At 45.4% G+C, this 19,583-nt stretch overlaps 2 protein-coding genes across 2 annotated transcripts in view; one reads left to right on the top strand and one right to left on the bottom strand.

Moving 5' to 3' along the window:
* The window catches only part of CCNI (cyclin I), a 36,288-nt gene extending 31,172 nt beyond the window's left edge, over window positions 1-5,116 (bottom strand). The window contains exon 1 of the mRNA XM_068679291.1: window positions 4,786-5,116. The gene's annotated coding sequence lies outside the window, so the exon portion shown is untranslated. The remainder of the gene's footprint in view (window positions 1-4,785) is intronic.
* Window positions 5,117-7,033: 1,917 nt separating this feature from the next.
* Window positions 7,034-19,583, top strand: part of CCNG2 (cyclin G2) — a 33,577-nt gene continuing 21,027 nt past the window's right edge. The window contains exons 1-7 of the mRNA XM_068681578.1: window positions 7,034-7,450; window positions 8,030-8,167; window positions 9,248-9,498; window positions 9,668-9,746; window positions 9,826-9,924; window positions 10,879-11,084; window positions 11,572-19,533. Of these exons, the coding sequence (XP_068537679.1) occupies window positions 7,340-7,450; window positions 8,030-8,167; window positions 9,248-9,498; window positions 9,668-9,746; window positions 9,826-9,924; window positions 10,879-11,084; window positions 11,572-11,710 (1,023 nt within the window). The 5' untranslated portion in view covers window positions 7,034-7,339 and the 3' untranslated portion in view covers window positions 11,711-19,533. The remainder of the gene's footprint in view (window positions 7,451-8,029; window positions 8,168-9,247; window positions 9,499-9,667; window positions 9,747-9,825; window positions 9,925-10,878; window positions 11,085-11,571; window positions 19,534-19,583) is intronic.

Genomic DNA, 19,583 nt, shown 5'->3' with positions numbered 1-19,583 from the left:
TGAGGTGTCAGTTGCAATACGTGACTCACCGTGTCACCTCCCAGTAGCCTTGTGTGAGCTCCATGGCACAGAACGTGTACGCTTCGCTGTCTTACCTATTTTCTCTCATGATACCTGCATTGCATCATTAAAAAATAGAAATGAAGGTGGAAATATCTTCCCACTGCTTTGTGGACGCTTTGTGCAAAGGGTCTTTCATCTCATCTTTAATCCAAATTATAAAAAATGGATTTGCACCATGCTAAATCTCTAAATAAAATTAAAATATCTGTTCCCAGTCCTTGAACTGAATGCCTCCTAGCAAGTCATTTCACTCAACAGCTGCCCAGTTGCACAGCTGGCAAGGTGACTGCTCTTTTTCTTTCTTGGCTTAACTTTTAATGACTCATTTAAATTCCTTTTAAGCGGAATCCATATGATTTTGAAAATGCCTTCTGAAATTATGCACAACTACCTTTCTAAAAAAAAAAAAAAAAACTTTAAAAAGCCGTAAGTACAACATTGCCTAGAATTATCTTGTCAATTAAATAAAAGAACCCACTTGAAATAAGTGACAAAAATATACTGTGAATGAAACGCACCTTCCAGTTACAAATCGTTATTAAAAGAGACCTTTAAGCAAACTGCTAGTTACCTGGTCGTGCTTAGACAAGCACAAGGTTATTGAAACATACAGCTTCCTTTCAGCCAATTTAACTTGCACTGAAGGCAAATTATTGCCATAAAAGCACTGAAGCACGTTGCTCAGGCATTTGGTGTAATTGTTTGCTCCTAAAAGATTACCCTTGCTGCACAGCAATGTCAGCGGGATCAGATTCAGGTCTGCATCTTCAGTTGCCGTTACAAATGCTCCCTGCAATGTTTTCCCACAGGAAATTGATGGATGCTTTTGATATTATTATCTAAAAAAGACAGGAAGCTATATTTTAATAGACCTGTAGATGCAATATAGATTTCTGACAATGGCTGTAATGGAAATCAGTGAGACTGAGCCGACTCACAAAGGAATTGCAAGGGGTCTAATGAAAAGCTCGCCTCACCCCCCCCAGCACAGGAATCATGAATAATAATTTTACTAACTGGGTAAGTGATGAAATACGTCACAGTTTTGGAGTCTCTCCTGGTTCCTTCCTTTCTGTTGCTGCACAGAGAGTGGAATTTGAACGAGGTGGGGCAACAACAACCTGGGAGCAGCAAAACTGCAAATACTGCCTACATGACAGCGGGTGAGGTCATTGACGAGTGCCTTCCTCTTCGCACCTTTACGTGAGGGTTTGCTCTGGTGTGTGGGTGCAGTTCCACCTTCCTCTTCTTGTGTCAGAGCTGTTTTCGAGGCCCAGGAAATGAGTTTTGATAACATTGCAGAAGTAGGTTGCGTTGGACACCGTGCTTGTGAGGTTGGCAGTTAGCTCCTTAACACCATCACAGATCTTTTCAACCCTGCATAGAGAGATGCCTTCACGAAAGCACAGGCAGAGAGAATCAGGCTCGATGACGAGCTTCGCTGCCTCTCCAGCCATTTCCTGGCGCTCTGTCAGCATTAGGGATGATAGATTCCTGTGGTTACCAGCATACCACACACTGGCACGCTCAGAGCCGTGAAAGAATACATAAGGGCATATATCTCTGTGATGTTGTTGCTGAAACAAAATCCTTTTGCATCAGTGAAAATCATCAATGAGGGCTTGGGTTTTCTTCACGAATCAAGATTTTAGCATTAGGCACCAGTTACAAGCAATTCAGATTTTAGCTGTGTTTCACAAGGGTTATGCCAGCTACCAGACAGGGAATACAAACACTTCCTAGCAAAGATCCGTTTCTCATGGGCTTTTCAATCTCTCCCTTCCAGTAACCCTGTCTTGGAAGTCAGATTAAAAATGGAGTGAAAATGGAGGTCCAAAGTAGTCACCTTCAGTGTTTCACATTAACATTTCATCATCTCTGAAGGTCTGCCACCGCCGCCTTGCTTGTGAGCTGTAGCACTGCATATTACTCAGGCATTGTTTGTACAGGGAGGTTTTGTGATTTAAGTTACACTGGAGCACTTCCTCTTGTCCCAGAACTCCAGTGCAGCCGTGCTGGTATAGGAGTACTTTTATATGGCATGAGTACGGTAGCTTTTTTCAGAACACAAAGTGTGCAGTATCAGCACATGGCAGCTGTATACCAGCTTAAGTGCATTCCTAATTTTACCTGTGCATGAATGTCTGTAATATATAAACAACTGATAAATGCTTTCTGTCTACACACAGAAAGCTGGAGTCCTAAGGTACATACAACCAGTCCTGTGTACAGCCAGGGTTCTTTGCCTTTGGCCTGTCCCAGAAATGCAAGCTGCTTTGCTGAAGGTGCCCTGCAGTCAGCCACGCGTGGCAGGCCTTGCAGCTTAGCAAAGGTCCAAACAAACAAGCGGCGCCGCCAGGTTTACTCTCTGGATGTGCAGGAAAAACGTTTCAGGACACACATCAAAAAAATAGGTAAGCCTGACCTTTGCAAAACAAAGCGATTGCAGCTAAACAACATAGCCATGCTCTTAGAAATGTTCTCGTGTAGACTAACTTGCGTTTCCCTCGGTGGTAAGCTTCCTCCTCTTGTGGAAATTCCTCTCATCCAGCCATTAATATTGTTGGATGTTATTTCTGTGCTGTTCTGCCATATGTTGTAGCAGCAAAACAAAACCCCGATCTCTAAAAACTGAACAGTCTGTCCTAAACTGATCATGTCTCCATTGGTTTGTGTTTGGTTCTTGTCTGCTCAAAATATTTTCTGCTAAGTATAGCTCCCTTCTCCTGAGCAAACAAGCTGGGTTTCTTTTTTCTGCACCCTCCCTTCCTAATTTCGACAGCTATTTTGAACTCGGGGTGGGGTCACTCAGGCATGCATGCACTGTCACTGCTCGTCTCTAGATGAGTTCTTGTTGCCAGAGAACCTTTTCCTCAGCACCAGCCTCATATTGGCATTCATCCTTGGTTGGCAAGCCTTGCTCCCCTTCCTTCATTTAGGAAGCACGTCATAAATCTGAATAAATTCATTTTTTTGTGAATTCTGAACCTGACGGAGTTGCATGAGTGCAAGGTGATGTGTGTGAAATTACACACCCCTGTACTGAAGGCAGGAGCTGCACCGGTGGGGACATTGACTCCTATGGCTACTAGAGAGAGGATCGAGTGGCTCTCTCCCATAGAGGCTGTCAGGTGGGCAAATTTTGAATTCCAGGAGACTTCTGCATCATTGTATCTCCTAGACTTGCTCCTTTACAACGGGCCTAGTGAGGAGAAGCCTAGGAAAAGGGTTCAGTTTTGAAAGCTTTTATCACCAGGGACTGGTCCCAGTGTTTCTACAAACAAGAGTCAGAAAAATATTTTGGGCACGCACACACACACAAAGCCTTCATGCATAAAAACGTACACATGGAGGGTGTTTTGTTTGCTTAAAGCACCACCTACTTTTCCTCCCCTCAGTTAAACACGAGCCACACAAATGTCAAATCACCCCATGTCATTAAAATGGAGATTTTTATATATATGTGTATATGATGCCTCTTAAGGGGGGGAAAGATTCTAGGGCTAATCTCATTTGATGCAGGCTCTCCTGCTGTGTGATACTTTACCCATGTTCTTAAAAGAGCTTGAATCATCCTTGAATAAAACGCTAGTTCAGCATGAGCTGTTGTCTCCTGCATCACTGCAGAAAAAATGGATGTTGGCCAAAGCAGACACGTGTTTTAGCCCTGAATTAGGCTAAGTCCCTAATCACCATATAGCAGCAGTTTGGTCTCAGAGAGAGAAGTAGTCATGGCTCCAGTGCCTTCTGCCTCCCAGTTTTTAGCATTTCTGCTGCTTTCCTGATGCCACCAACCTCCATACCAGAATAATGGGATTGCAATAGGGCAGTTAGCTTAATTAGTGGCTGTGAAGCTCTTTGTTTAAGTGGTTCAAATACAACTATTGTCCCAAGTGACCCTTATTGTTCTTACCTGGGTGACCAATGGCTGAGCTCTGAGTGCATGTGTCTGGAGTGTTAATTACCGCCTGTCCCTTAATCATGAAGGTTTGTAATCCTATTGCAGTTTGGAAGTGCTCGTGCCACAAGGCCCAATTAACATCCCTGATATCATCTGCCAGTCCACACACAGCTGTTAGCCACCCATAACTATTCTGGATGAATTGCTGTGCCGACCTGCCAGGGCACATTTTGCCAAGCAACTGGAAGATGGTTTAGCAAGACTAGATAAAAAACGACCTTTGTAAGGTATTACTAATGCCATTTGATGGCTTTAAAAGTCTCACATTACAACAACAACAACAAAATATTTCCTTGTTTAGTTTAAAATTTGTCTTACGGAATGCAAAGCTTTTAAGCTAAGGCTTTGGTATAAATCCTCACCTTTATCAGGATCCCTAAAGATTTCGGATGGTTTTTACTCCAGGTTTCATTCCTTTTTCTGTTGATTTCACAGCAGCCTTCCAGTGCAGCCTAAATCAAGAATCCTCCATCCAAGGCTAGCATCACTGTTTCTACCTAATGAGTGCTCTAGCATCTGTAGCTGAGGACTTTGAAACTTTTTGTTTACCGTATCTTTAGGTTCCCAAAGAATGTCAGGAAGGAAATGCTATTCTGTAAAGCACAGCATGTCACAGAATAGATAAACTGTGTTTTCTCATGATACTGGAAACATTTATCTTCCCCCCCTTCCCTTAACCACAATTAAATGGCACATTGAAAGAAAATTTGTTCTTCCTTGCACAGGAAAAAAAAAATACAGATTATATTTCTAGGCCTTACCGTGACTCCTCCTTCGCCTGTGACACTTGATTGTAGTGCCAGGTCCAGACAGCACAGGGAGCAGACTAAGTTTCCCCGTTAATAATCCCAGATATGATGCTGATGAGTACATTGCTTAAACTAAAGATCCTTCTGTTTTCTTTGCGTTTTGTTGTTGGTGTTGTTTTTCAGGCTAGCTCAGCTCTTTGCAACAGCTCAGTTAATTTTGGAGAAAGAAAGAGGGGCAGGTATCCTCATCTCCTAGCACAGAAAGCGCACCCGTCTGATGCCAAGCTGCACAAAAGCACAGCCGAGCTTGGAACAGATTTCCCCCCCCTCCTTTACTGGAGATACGAATGATCATTTTGCAGAGTGCTCCACTAAGTTTAAATTAGTAAAGAGGATGCAAGTAGACGGCCAAATTAGTATTTTTAGTTGTCATGCCATGTGTTCAGCAAACGAACCTTTTTTGGTGTTTAGGTAAACTGGAACATATGTGCCGCTGGGCGGAGCAGTTCAGCGGTCAGAGGGAGAACATCCATGCTGCAGCTCGGTGGGGGCAAGACACTGCGGGATGTGGGGGAAAGAAGCGACAACTGCCCAGGGGATTGGGTGTCAGGCTGCAGCTCAGAGCCTCAGCCCGCACGCCCCACGTACACGGTGTCGCTGCAAGCAGGCGGTTTGAAGCCAGCTCCGCTAACACCAAGCATTGTTGCTCAAACTGGAGCAGAGCTGCAGCTATTGCAGATCCTAAAACTGCTTTTATCTCTTGGCTTCAGTCAGAAGTCGTCAGCTGCCGTGCCAGTTCATTCACCTCACAAGGGGTGCTATAACTCGGGCTGTTCAGAGATATCTGATGGTGATTTGTGGAAAACGGACTCCACAATCAGTAAGATTGTAAAGTTGGTAAGTTTATTCAGCGCTGGGCAGCATGGGGGTAGTCCCACCAAAGTCGTGTGCACCTGACGCAGCAACTTGCCTTGGTTATATGCAGCAAAGAGTTGTATATGCTTGAAGTTTCACACTACGCCTATACATATCCATAACCTGTCCCTGCTTAACATTAAGATTAGTTCCAAGGAGTCATTTCCATGAACTCCTCCCATCTGTGCTTGCGCAGAGTCACCTGGTGGTGGTTGTCAAGACTCATGGGGATGAAGGTTGATGACTCTTGCTTGTCACTGCCAGTTGACCTCTTGTCTCTGCACAGACTCAGTTGCTCCTTGGCTCTTGTCCATCCACAGGACCAATTTCTGCCAGTTTCTTAAGACAGGCTCACACTCTTACTAAGAGACTGACCTTGGTAAGGGGCCCCAGGCTTCTTGCTTTGGTTAATTTGCACAATGCACCACAGGTAGCAAAGACACCAAGTAGCATCCTGGTGTCGTGCTGTGGGCGCTCTGTCTCTGCTGGATAAATTCTCCCACCCCCCTCTCTCAGGGGTACCACAGGAGCGCCGTCCCGTCAGGAATATCTCAAGGAGACCTGGCCCAGCAGTGCCCGGCATCAAAATAAACCTGAGGAAATTGTTGGCCATCACCGCCGGCAGGGCAGGCAGTAACTGCGCCTAGAAATAGCGAGTGGCATAGCAACATTGCTGAGTGTGTTGTGGAGAAGGCTGCTTATTTTTCCAGACAGCGCCATTTAACAAACATTTTCTGCTTGTTGAGATTTTCTGTGGGGCCGCTGACAGGCACCGACCGTTGGCAGCGACCGTTGGCGGCCACCTCCGCGCGCTCCCGCCGCCCGCGCGCGCACCCCCCCTTCCCCCCCCCCCCCCCCCCCCGGTGAGCCGTTGCTAAGGCCCGCGGCTGTGGGCGGGGCAGAGGCAGAACTGGGCCAGCCAATCAGCGCTCACCCGCCCGGCCCGGCGGCCAATCGCGGGCGGTAAACAACAGAACGCGCGGGGCGGGGCGAGGGGAGGGGGGAGCAGCGCGGGCAGCCAATCAGGGCGCGGCAGGCTGCGGGCGGACTGTTTGAAACGGGCGAGGCGCCACAAAGGGGCCGGGGCCCTTTAAAGGAGTGATGCGGTTCCGCTGTGTCCCTCCGCCGGAGCTTGGCGCTCGTTAGGAGGAGCGCGGTTTTGCCCCGCTGCCCGCGAGGCGGGGGCTTATCCCGGTGGCTGTGCTGGGTCCTGAGCGCCGAAGCCTCTCAGCGCTCCGCTAGGGTGCGCGGCTGCGCGCGGACTACTTTACGCCCTCCGGCCGGACCTAGCGGGGATCACTCCGCGCCGGGAACAAAACCGGGGGGGCGGGGCCGCGCCGCCTCCATTTTGCTGTGGGGCGGCGGCGGCGGCGGAGCCGGGGCGGGGGGCGGCGGCTCGGGATGGTGGCGGCGGCGGCGCCGCGGGCATCGCAGTGACCCGCTGCGGGGCGCGGGCGGCCCTGCCTGGATGCGGGGCCCGCGGGGGAGCCGCCCGGCCTCCGAGCGCTGAGGGGAAGCGAGCCGGGGCGGGGGGCCCGGCGCCCCCTCAGCGGCGCCTGAGGCGAGAGCTGGCAGCGGCCGGCGGCCTCCCGGCCTCCTTCCCTCCCTGAGGCGGCCCCCGGCTCCGGGGGGGGGGAGGAGGGGAGCGAGGATGAGCAGCGAGGCGCTGCGGCTGTTCAAGCAGCTGAACCTGCAGCTGGAGCAGGAGGGGCGCTTCCAGCCCCGCGAGAAGGGGCTCAGCCTCATCGAGAGCGCGGCCGAGGTGAGGGGGGGCCGGGGGGAGGCCCGGAGCTGGGGGGGGGGGTTGGGTTTGTGCTCCCCGAGGGGCTCCGGGTTTGTGTTCTGCCGCCCTTCGCAAGCTGCTGCTGTGTTTGGAAGGCGTTGTGCTGTCGCAGGGAGGCTTTCTGTCAGGTAGTTTCGAGGTTTTGTTGTTGTTGCCTTAATATTTGGTGGAAAGAACCTCTTTGGAATCAGTCTGCTTGCTTGTTTTGAAAGCAGAACTTGTGGTTGCCTAGTTATTTGCAGTCAGGCAGAACAGAGGATTAGCTGGGTTTGGTCCTCAGATTCCCCGAGGTTAGGAGTCTCTGTGTGTGTACACTTGGTGAGAATTGTCATCTGGTAAGTGTGCACTTAAAGATTTGGGTATTGCACTTATTGCACTGCTGAGCGGCTTTTGAGTCTCAAGTACATGACTGAAAACCTCCTAGGTTAAAAGACAGCCATAGGAAGTATTTAAGGGGAGGAAAACAAAGAATCGTTTCCCTTTAGTCTAAGTAAGATCGCTTTGGGAGTGTTGACAGTCCTCTGTTGTTCAGTTCTGACTCTGCTTTTCTTGCCACAGAATGAAAATACCCTGTGCCCCAGACAAAGGAATGCCAAGGTGGAAGATCTCTGGAGCCTGACCAACTTCTTTGGGTTTTCAACTGAGACGTTTGTTTTGGCTGTTAACATTTTGGACAGATTCCTGGCTCTTATGAAGGTAAATCTGGGGGGAAAGGGGACCTGCTGTAGTGTCAGCTGGGAATATACAGGTTTCCTGTGAACTTTCCAGACAAATGGGTGGAGGGGGGAAAGATTGTGATCTAGGACTGTTCCTAGATCATTTCAAAAAGCTATTTACTGTTCATAGGTTACTGATGTTGCTAAAGTGCTCATAGGCAAACTTGGAAGTAGAGCACAGTTCTTGCATGACATATTAGCTTATATTGTGGTGATACATTTACTACTTTATGGCCTCTTCTTACCTTTAAAGACAAGTAGCAGCATGGTTTATTTTATTTACAGTAAGCCTGTAGTCTTTACCAGGCAGATACAAAAAACTAAGTATGATTTAATAAATAAATAAAGTTGGAAATCTACTCCTAGGTACTGTGGTAGTACTGAAATACAAGTACTGTGATAGAAGCTCAGTTTTGATCTGAAACTAATGCCACAAGATCATCTTCTGGGTGGTTTTCTTTTGTGTTTGTGCTGCTTTGTGGCAGATCTTGAACCTAAATCATTTCCACATTACTGAGCTGGCAGAAATATTAACGTCTAGAGTTGGATCAGTTCTCTGGCCTGACTTAGGGTTGCACAAAAACATTTTTCCTGGTATATGGCAGGGAACAGCAGAGAGAGGGACTAGTTGTTGAGCGGTAGGACTGCCTAGAACAAGCTCGGGCCGGATTTGGTTGGGCTTTAAAAGAGTAAGTGAGCACTGCCACTTGGAGAAGGGAGGTAGTGCAGCTCCTGCTTTGTCATGTTTTCATAGCGTAGAGGTGTGGAACGGCTTCAACAGAGGGTGCTCGGCTGTTGAACTTCGGTGTCCTTCAACTTGGCAGTGACAGGTTGATATTGCTGTATTGGCTCTGCCTTGTGGTGAAACCAAAGTGATGAAACTAGTCATTGCATCAGGTGTTTGAGTGGACTGATGTCAGGTCTAATTGAGATAAGTTCAGTCTTTCTGTTGAACTGTAAATATTTCAAAACAACTCAGGCTGGGTGAGCTGTTTTTTTTCCCTGTTTGGTAAGCACCGCATATACAGGTGGGAAGTATTCATGGCGTTTTCTCTTCTAGGTGAAACCGAAGCATTTGTCCTGCATTGGAGTTTGTTGTTTCCAGCTGGCTGCCCGAGTAGTTGAAGAAGAATGCAATATTCCATCTGCTCATGAGATTATCCGCATCAGCCAATGTAAATGCACTGTGTCCGACCTGAAACGGATGGAAAAGATAATTTCAGAGAAGTTGCACTTTGAATTTAAAGCTACTACTGCCTTAACTTTCTTGCACTTGTACCATACAATTGTACTCTGTCATACCTCAGAAAGGTGAGTTGAGTTGCATGTTGATGCTGTTTGCAAAGGCCTTTTTTTTTAATTCAGCTACATCTTAAAACGATTATGGGGTTGGCTAGAGAGGAGGCTGCTCCTTTTGTCTCACTTCCTGACGTGTTAATGCTTGTTGACATGAATGCTGCTTCTCTTGGGTGTCTTACAGGAAAGAAGTATTGAATCTGGACAAATTGGAAGCACAACTGAAAGCTTGCAACTGTCGTCTAGTGTTCTCTAAAGCAAAAGTAAGTCGAAGTAGCTTTTCGTTGACTTCTGAGTACGCTTTGATTCGTGTATGCTGAGCAGTGTTTTTTGTCCTTCTAGCCATCTGTCCTGGCCTTGTGCCTTCTCACTCTTGAAGTTCAGACTTTGAAATCTGTTGAGCTGTTTGAGATACTTCTGCGTGTTCAAAAGCATTCAAAGGTAGGTGTTTTTGGTAGGTTACTTCTGCAGTTGCTGGGACAGCTAATGATGTGCAGCCTTACATGTAAGGGACACCTGCTGTCAGCAAGCAGTCTGCGCAGGTAGTGCTTGGCATCAGCTGAAACGAGCCATGAAACACACCTTTAAGCATGTCTGAAATTCCTACACTGCTCCATTGATAGAATGCCAAATGCAAATAACCACTCCCTAGTACAGAATGGGATCGAGTAGTCACTTCTCAGTGGCACATCTTGGCACCTACTCAACGTGCAAAATGATTATAGCTTAAAAACTGGGTTAAATGTATAAAATGAGAAGAATTGCTGATCTAATACCTACAAGGTACATGTTTTAACAAGCAGCTGATGTAACTTGTACAGTTCCAGCTGCATGTTTTAAAGACTTCTGTCTGTTAGGATGACTAAACTGTCTGCAGGGCAAGTTATTCTTTTTGTCTAAATAGCTCTCATAAAATTTATAGCTTCTAGCTGCATGTTGTAGCAAGCGATAGTCTAAAACAGACTTAGCACTGTTGTAGTCAACCTGAACTACCCCAGTTTCTTGAGGAGTGGGAGTAGTTTTTAAAGTATGACACCACCTTTAAAAGATGGTATTATCACAAGGGCAGCAGGACCCTCGTACACTGTCTTCTTTTAGTCTAGCTGTGCTGTGTTCACACAAGTAAAGCCCTCAAAAATGCTCCATTGCATTTTTCCTGTGGAAACATTAAAAATGTTAATAGCCACTTGACAGGCAACTCCAACTCAGACGGTTGTTTCTAGGGGATGTATAGGTGTTCACCTTCAAAAGCAGCAGAACTTTGACAAAGGTGTGACAGGAATATCACTTCTCTTGACTGATTGTTTCATTCAGTCACTTCCTTTAAGGTGAAGTGGAGGGAGGGGTTATCTTTTCTGCCTGCTAATACGATAACTCTGTTTTTTCACTTTCCAGATAAGTGACAGTGACCTCCTTTACTGGAGGGAACTGGTCTCGAAATGCCTGGCAGATTATTCTTCTCCTGAGTGTTGCAAGCCAGATCATAAAAAGCTAGTTTGGATTGTTTCAAGACGGACAGCCCAGAATCTACAGAACAGTTACTACAGCGTTCCTGAGTTGCCAACGATACCAGAGGGTGGCTGTTTCAATGAAAGCGAAAGGTTGGTAAAACTGGCAGCTACCCTGGGGGAGGTCCTTATTTTCTGGAAATGTTAATGGCAACACTGAATAATGAGGCTTATTCAGTAACTTTTGAGAAAATGTTACCTTTGAAAAGAGTAGTGGACTTAAAAATAGATCTTAGCAGAAGAAAAACTGTGCGTCATTGCGATGTTCAAGAAGCACAAGGCATGCTTTGGGGGGGGGTGGGATGTGTTCCTTGTAGATGGTAAAGGAGGCTTATAGTCTTAAAAAATCATTTTCATCAGAAATGTGGAGCACTGGAGTCTTGATTGGTAGGACTTTTTTGGCATTAGGCAAAAGGAAGCTGTACCTTGTTATGACTTAAGCCGTAGTGCCGAGGAGTGTTTAGTCCTGAAATGTTAGCTAGTAGCAGAGCAGTTTGCATGAAAACACAGGATTGAGGAACGCTTTACCTCTTTCATGGCGTTGTGCTATGTTTAAAATCTTCCCTACTCTTCCTTCCAGTGAAGACTCCTGTGAAGATATGAGCAGCGGAGAAGAAAGCCTTAGCAGTTCTCCTCCCAGTGATCTGGAAGGCACCTTCTTCTTTGAACTCAAAACTAAAACAAAATGGCAAACTCTTAACTCTCAGTCTTCGCATTAAGTCTTGATTGTAGTAGGTTAAGATTTTTTAATGCACCATAGTTTTTGGCAATAATAAGAGGAGGTGGTGTTCTGTAAGCTGTCTGTGTTTAAGGCAAAAGTTGCTGTGGTACAACAATGCTTTGAATGCCTGCCTTGTTTTTGCTTTTCTAACTTTTAAAGAGGAAAAAAACAAAACAACTCCTATTCAGGTCCCAGTTCAGCCAAAAAGCTGATATATAGTTTTGATGTCGACAGGGATAAATGCAGTCCTGTACCTGGTGGCCCTGATACTTAGCAGCTAAACAGAAGCAGCGCTGACAGCATACTGGGCTGCATGAACAGGCTGGGAGTTGAGGGAAATCAGTTTTTCTTCCCTTTACTTGACGTTTGTTCTTGCCTGGAGCAGTGTCCAGTTTGGGGCCAGCTTGTTCAAGTCTGACACGTAGCTGCCAAGATGGTCAGGGGGTCTGGGGTACGGGGCCTGTGAGGAAAGGCTGGGGGAAATGGGGTTACTCAGCTTGGCACACAGGGCTTTGAGGGGGAGTAGGGTCTAACAGCAGCCTTTCAGTATGTGAGAGAAGGTTGCTGGGATGATTATTTCATGGCCTTGACTGAAGTTCATGGAGTAAGAATGAGACGTCCCATATAGGTTGAGATAGGAGGTTTTCAGTTAAAGTAATAGAAGACTTGGGCTCCATGGGGACAGTCAAGCATGGGAATGGACTAAGAGGGGCTGCACAATCACTGTCCTATGAGGTTCTCAGGCTTCAGTGTGACAAAACCCTGAGCAGCTTCTCTGAACTCAGTATTGGTGCTGCTCTGGCAGGGGCTTGGCACGGAGTCCTCCTGTGAGAGCCCCTTTGCTCTGCAGAGATCAAATTGGCTGAGTGGTTTAAGTGGCATGATGCGCACACAGTACCATGCTGAAGTGATTTACTGTCAGATGGGCCTTCTTAATACTGAAACTGCTTTAACACTTCATGTGCTGGGCTCCTTTTCAGCAGAATCTTGTGTTTTTTCAAGCAGTTTTTATTTAAAGCTTAGTTTTTCATACACTTCAGGAATCCCTGTTTCAAATTAGGAGTATGCATGGTAAGAGATTTCTAGTCAATACGAGCTTTTACTAAAAGTGGTAGCATAAAGTGTGACAGGGCTTACTTTCATGTTTTTCTTTAATGCAGATGAGCTCACACTGAAACTCACGATGTATGCTTCAGTGTGTTTAAAATCTTAGTGTTAACATGTAAGTCCATATTGTTAGCCTAGGCTTATTGACACGGTCAATCTTGAAGTCTACATTCCTTTGAATATTTAACCCTAGTAGTTGATTTCAGTATATTCATGTTATTGATTGAGTCATAATCAGACTTGTTTGCATGCTTATGTAAAGCAGTTAGTGCAGGAAACGTTGATATTATGCAGTAATATCAGGTAAATGTGATGTTGATGAAGTAGTTAATGTAATGGTTTTTCCTGAACTTTGTAACGAAGCACATGAACTGAAGTCTGCTTGCACTCCTCTGTACTGAGAGTATAGCAGGGAGCAGGCGGCATTAACTCAGAGTAACGGTGTGAAGCGTGGTGGTGCCAAAGTAGGAATGAAGGAGCAAGGAAGCCAGAGGCCGTTTTGTAGGGGGAAGAGTTGTTTTAGGATATGAGCAGTGCTGTAAGTTCATAACTGTTACATGATTTCAGTTTTATAAAAATACAAAAAGTTTACAAAAAATGTAAATAAAAATGTAAATTAAAAATGTACAGAAAAAAAATTTAAAACAAAAAATGAGCAGAAAATACTGTATTTTTTTACCTTGTAACTTTTGTAGGTATGTTGCATGTAGATATTAATTTATTGTGTACTCTGTATGATACAAGCACTGTACACTAGAAGACTTCTTACTGCGACTCAGCACCTGGAAGCTCACTTTGGAAATAGAGTACCTTGGTTGCAAGTAATGAACCTACTGCGTCCTGTTACAGTTGAGAACAAAAATAAACCAATTGCTGTATTTGCTAACTGGTGTGAGTCACGGTTGGTTGTACTTGAAGCATTTGGCTTGCTTTTTTCTGCTGCTCTTTAGCTTGTGTGGTATCCCAGCTGCTTCCTGGGTCCTCTGGAAGTTTTGGTAAGCTGTTGGCAAAGAAAGCCTGTGTGTGGCTTGGTGCTGGATGTGAATCTCTTCTCAGCTTTGCTGCTCTTGATTTTGAAAGCTGGTGAGAGGCATCCTCTGCTTATCACCCAGCTGCAGCTGCGCTCTGCTATGTGCTGGGATGAGTTTTGCTGATGGTGTTTGCACATCTGGCAAAGGAGAGCTCCCACTAGTGGTAAAGTTAGGGGTGGTCATGCACCAAGTGCCCTGGGTTTTGCTGTCTGCTTGCTGCTGTTTGCAGTCTTCCGGGTGAAATCTGATCACTGGATGTGTCTAGCATTGCAATCAGATCTACAATAAGTCATTAAAAAAAAAAAAACACACTTGAATCAGTTCCCTCTTCCTGTCAACGTGCCATCTTAGGGAATATTTCTGGTCTCTGTTTCAAAATAATGGACAAGGGGCCCCAAATGTCTAGCTGGCTCTTAGTTGTAGGCCCTCAATGAGGTTTCATAGCATGGGAAGAAAGGCATTGAAAATTACTCAGGATGAACACGGAAAAGTGAGAGAAGATTTGCTGACCAAGTCACAAAGGCAAGGGGGGACTGGCAGAACTACTGCCAACTGTAAGGGAGGATCAGGTGCAGGACCATTTAAGGAACCTGAAGGTGGACAAGTCCATGGGACCTGATGAAATATATCTGAAAGTACTGAGGGAACTGGCACATAAAATTGTTAAGCCACTTTGTATCATATCTGAGAAGTTGCTGAGATTCAGTGAGGTTCCTGGTGACTGGAAATGAGGAAATATAACCCCCCTTTTGAAAAAGGAAAAAAAGCTAGATCTGGAGAACTACAGGCCAGTTAGTTTCATCTTTGTACGGGACAAGATCAGAGAGCAGATTCTCTTTGATCTTCTACATTCTGGGATAGATGTCAAGATATCCCTGGTAGATGCTGGGATGGATGCCAGGATGGATTCCATTATGTGGGGATAGATCCTGGGATATCCCTGATAGATCCTGAGACAGGTCCCAGGAAATAATTCATTATTCCATGATAGATTCCATGGTTCTGTGACAGATTCTGTGACTCTGAGAGATTCTATGATTCCATAACAGTTTCTATGACAGATCCTTTGACAGATTCTATTATCCTATGACAGATTCCATAATTCTATGATAGATGCTGTGATAGATCTATGATTTTTATGACATTCTATGAGAGATTCTATGATCCTCTGATAGATACTATGACAGATTTTATGATAGATTTACTGATAGATTCTGTGATAGATTCTCTGATAGGTTCTGTGATTTTGTGATAGATTCTGCGATAGAATTTCTGATTCTATGATAGATTCTGTGATTCTTTAATAGGTTCTATGATAGGTTCTGTGATGGATTCTGTGATTGTATGATAGATTGATAGATTTTTGATAGATTCTGTGATCAGTAATATAATTCTGCGATTCTATGATTCTTTGATTTTATCATGGATTCTATGATGACTGTATGATAGGTTCTATGATGGATTCTATGATGAATTCTATGATTCTATGATGGATTCTATGTTGGATTCTCTGATTCTGTGATAGATAATGTGATTCTATGATAAATAATATGATTCTGTGATAGATTGTTATTTTATTGTAGAATTTTTGGTTCTATGATAGATTCTATTGCAGATTCTGTGATGGATTCTATGATAAATTCTGTGACTCTATGATACAATCTATGATTCTACGATGGATTCTGTGACGGGCTCTAAGAATGGATTCTGTGATGGATTCTGTGATTGATTCTATGATAGATGCTATGATAGATTCTATGATAGAGTCTATGATAGATTGCCTGATTATATGTGTATGATAGGTACTATGTATGATTCTGTGATAGATTCTTTGATTCCTTGACAGATTCTATGATATATTCTATGATAGAATCTATAATAGAATTGACGATAAATTCTGTGATAGATTCTATGATATGTTCTATGGCTCTATGATAGATTCTATGATAGATTGTGTGATAGATCCTTTGATAGATTCTGTGATAGATAATGTGATTCTATGATCAATAATGTGATTCTGTGATAGATTCTTTGATTCTGTTATAGGTTGTATGATAGATTCTATGATTCCTTGATGGATTCTATGATAAATTCTATGATTCTATGAAGCATTCTATGATAGATTCTATGATGGGTTCTATGATGAGTTTTATGTTGGATTCTGTGGTAGGTTCTACGATGGATTCTATTTTTCTATGATAGATTCTATGATAGATAATGTGATTGTATGATCATTAATATAATTCTGTGATAGATTCTATGATTGAATCTATGATAGATTCCATCATAGATGGAATCACAGATTCTACGATAGAATCTGTGATAGATTCTATGATTCTGCAGTAGATTCTGTGATTCTCAATGGCTCCTGGTGGCAAGCTGTTCCCATCCCAAGAAGTACTGAAAGAGGGAACCAGGACCTATGCATGGAGAAAACAGCTGCTCTTTCTGCCAGGCAGCATGTCTTCCTGCTCTCAGCACTGCTGCTGTGGAGGGAAAGGGAAATCCTGCCCACTGGCTGTTGAGCACTGGGGCTGGACTCTCTCTGGGCAGGGTTTGGGAAAGAATAGGGTGCTGTGAGGTTGGCAGTGTGTGGGAAGCACAGGGCTAGTGCTACTGTTAAAATAATCCACTGAGAATAATAACGGGGGTATTTTTCAGGTTCTTGATGGCCTTCATAGCTACTTCTTTAAACACAGGAATACACTGAGGCTTCTCACTTCCCACATACGACAGATCAGCTGTTTCTAAAAGAGCTCCATGAAACTCCCTCCTGTGTCTCGTAACTCAAGTACACCACTATGAGCCAATTGTATCACAGAACCGCTCATCTTGGCAGCACCCAGTGTAATGTTTTAAGCTCCCTGGCTATCAACTGCGACCGCTTTGAACTTTAAAGCTGCTGCAGCAAAGCCGTTCAGCTTCTACTTCATGGGTGCCCACTCGGGTCACTTCAGTCCAGCACCCACCCTGTTCGGGAGCTGGCAGGTGATGCGTGGCTGTGTAGGTGAGCTGTTGTGAGTGCAGGAAGCCACGGGCGGTGTCCTCGGGTTAGCTAACAGCCTGTGAGATTGCTCTGGGTAATGAAGCTTCAGGTGCACCATTCAGCCACTTTCAAGTCGGTCCCAGCATGAAAAGAAACTTGCAGGAACACTGTCAGGCTCACTCCTGTGGTTTGGTAATTTGGGCGTATCTTTGATTTCTGCCGGGTCAGGTAGATGTGTATCCCTCAGAGGAGGTTTGCCTGGCTTTGTTCAAAGAATGGGGCTTTTGGGGGTTGGCTTATTTTTAATAGCAGAGCCCTGCGTGTTCTTTAAATGCTGTTTTGGGCTTTCTTGCACCAGGTAAGCTTTGAATGCTTGTGGTCTCAAGGCTTCAAGTGCGTGCTCTGCCCTGTCACTAAGACAGGTTTGAGTGGGCGCAAAGGGGGCTGAAAGGGAACGTTTCTGTGGGAAAGGGATCCCCCTGGGACAGCAGCTGGCTGTACAGCTTCTGTATGAGCTCTGGGTTGTTGCTGTACTCAGCTCCCTTAAAGCTCAGTGTGTGTTGGACTGACAAGTCACAAGGGAATGTAAGATTAAGAGATGGAGTCCCTGTATGGCTGAGACCAGCAGCCTGTGGCTCAGTGGTGTACATGCTCAGAGAGCAAGCTCTGCTTTGCTCCAGCAGAGCAAGTGGGGAAATCCAGGAGGAGTCAGTGGGGCAGGTAAGAGGGCAAGACAGCAGCTAAGGACAGCTGGGAGAAACTGAGATTTATCAGCATGAAATAATGGAGCATTAGAGTAGAAGGTGCTAGACAGCCTTGATTCTTGTCCACCTCCTCCATTTCACATGGGTAGATAATCAGTATTTATTTTACAACACGTGTTGCAACTGCGTTGTGTCACATAGCCTCGTTTTATGGCTTACGCCTGCAACAGTGCGATGTCGTGCATGTACCACAGGGAGAAAGTTGCCATAACAACTGAATGAAATCAATTAGAGTAATAAGCAATTAAAATCTCATCCTTGGTGTTGCATAAACATAACATTTTGCTCATGAATTATTAGTAGTCTTGCCTCTAGACCTGTATGTTCTGTTCCTGATTTGCGATCTCAACAATTTTTGAATTAATGAAGCATTTCATTTCTTCTTCAAAGAGAGCTGGTGGGTTTTTTTGGCTGCAGCAAGTATGTCTTCATCAGAGAGATGTAAACATTATTAAAATATCTAAATGAAGGAAGCGCTTGTGATGGGATTTCCAGAGCACTCGGTGCTGGCTCCGTTCCCACCCAGTGAAGTCGGTGGGAGAAGAACTACCCTATGGTGAGAAGTCTCGTCCTGGACCTAGAAAGGCAAACTCATCTCCTCGTTCTCTCACGCTTCCTCCTTGACCTTCTGTGCATTGCTGATCTCTCTTCCTTCCCTTATCCCCCCTCAGTAGCACAAAGATAGGAACAGCTCTTCACTGTGTCTCTTGTCAAGGATAAATAAGCTGAAAAGAGAACTACAAAGCTGTTGTGGGAAAGCTGCGTGCATGGGGGATCTTGAGAAAGCAGCTCGTGGATTTGGTGGGAGTGGAGCTGGGCCACCGGTCTCTTCCCGGTGGGGGATTTAGGTAAAGCTCCTACATCAAAATACATCAAAACGTACCAGGTCAGGGGGTCACACAGCTGTAACTCTGCCTGTGCTTTGCCTGGCAGGACCAGCGTCAAGGCTGATTGCCAACCTCCCTGGTTGGCCCCATCGCTGTGGGAGGAGGCATTCAGCATTTTGTGAGGACAGATGCCCTGTGGCTGCAGGACAGGCCCTGTGCTGTGCTTTCACAAGTCCTGGTTTGGTTCAGCAGCCCTGTGTGTGCACCTAGAGCTGTGCCCACCCTGCTCTCATGTGGATTTGTGGACCAAACTAAGAGAGTTGCTGTTCAAGTTATGCAACAGCCAAAATGCAACATCTGTTTACTTTGCGAGGGCCTGTTTGCTTGCTCTCTGGGGATTTCATGTAGCTGGTGGTAGAGTTTTGCAAAGGTTAGAGTTGAATTTATAATCCCAAGTCTCCAAGGAACTTTGGAAAACATGACTGTGGTCAGAAGGTTAGTTTCCTTGTGTTTCTTGACTGAGCCAGGGATCTAGGAACTGTTTTTCATCCAGAGCTTGAATATTAACTAACTGCTGTCCCTGACTTCAGCCACGATGTCAGAAGCCGTTTGGGCGTACCACTCGAGGCAAACCCCTCTTCTTGGATTGCCACTTCCCAAACTGAGCTGTGCTTTCATGCTAGGGTCACTGGCTGGTGCATCCAGAGGTCATCTGCCTCACCTCTTCTGCTTTTCTGGGCTCGTGTTGCTCCATTAAGTGCAACCCTGCTGTCTTTTGCCCTTCTGGCCGGCCAAGCGGAGCCACGTGCTCTCAGTGCTCTGATGGCATGACGAGGCAGCAGCTTACCTCAGCTCAGCTGTGAAATCCCACGTGGCTCACCAGCAGGAGCCTGCTGCCCTGTCAGGATGTGTGCTTTGGGTACTTCCACAACCGTGGCTGTTGCAGTATTCCTTAAAGCACATGGGAAGGGTTCACTCTTGCCCCCCAAGCTCATTAAATTCTCTTAATTTCTGGTTTTCATTTCTCAGAGGAAAGAAGTGTGCACCTCTGCCAGCCCAGCAGAGAAGAACATACGATCACAAACGTATCAAACTTTTGTTCCTAGGTAGGAGTGCTCGACAGCTCTTCACTGTGTATTTTAACACTTGGATGGGA

This window comes from Anas acuta, chromosome 4, assembly GCF_963932015.1.
Source record: "Anas acuta chromosome 4, bAnaAcu1.1, whole genome shotgun sequence".
Classification (NCBI taxonomy): Eukaryota; Metazoa; Chordata; class Aves; order Anseriformes; family Anatidae; genus Anas; species Anas acuta.
This window is presented reverse-complemented; position numbering and strand designations above follow the sequence as displayed.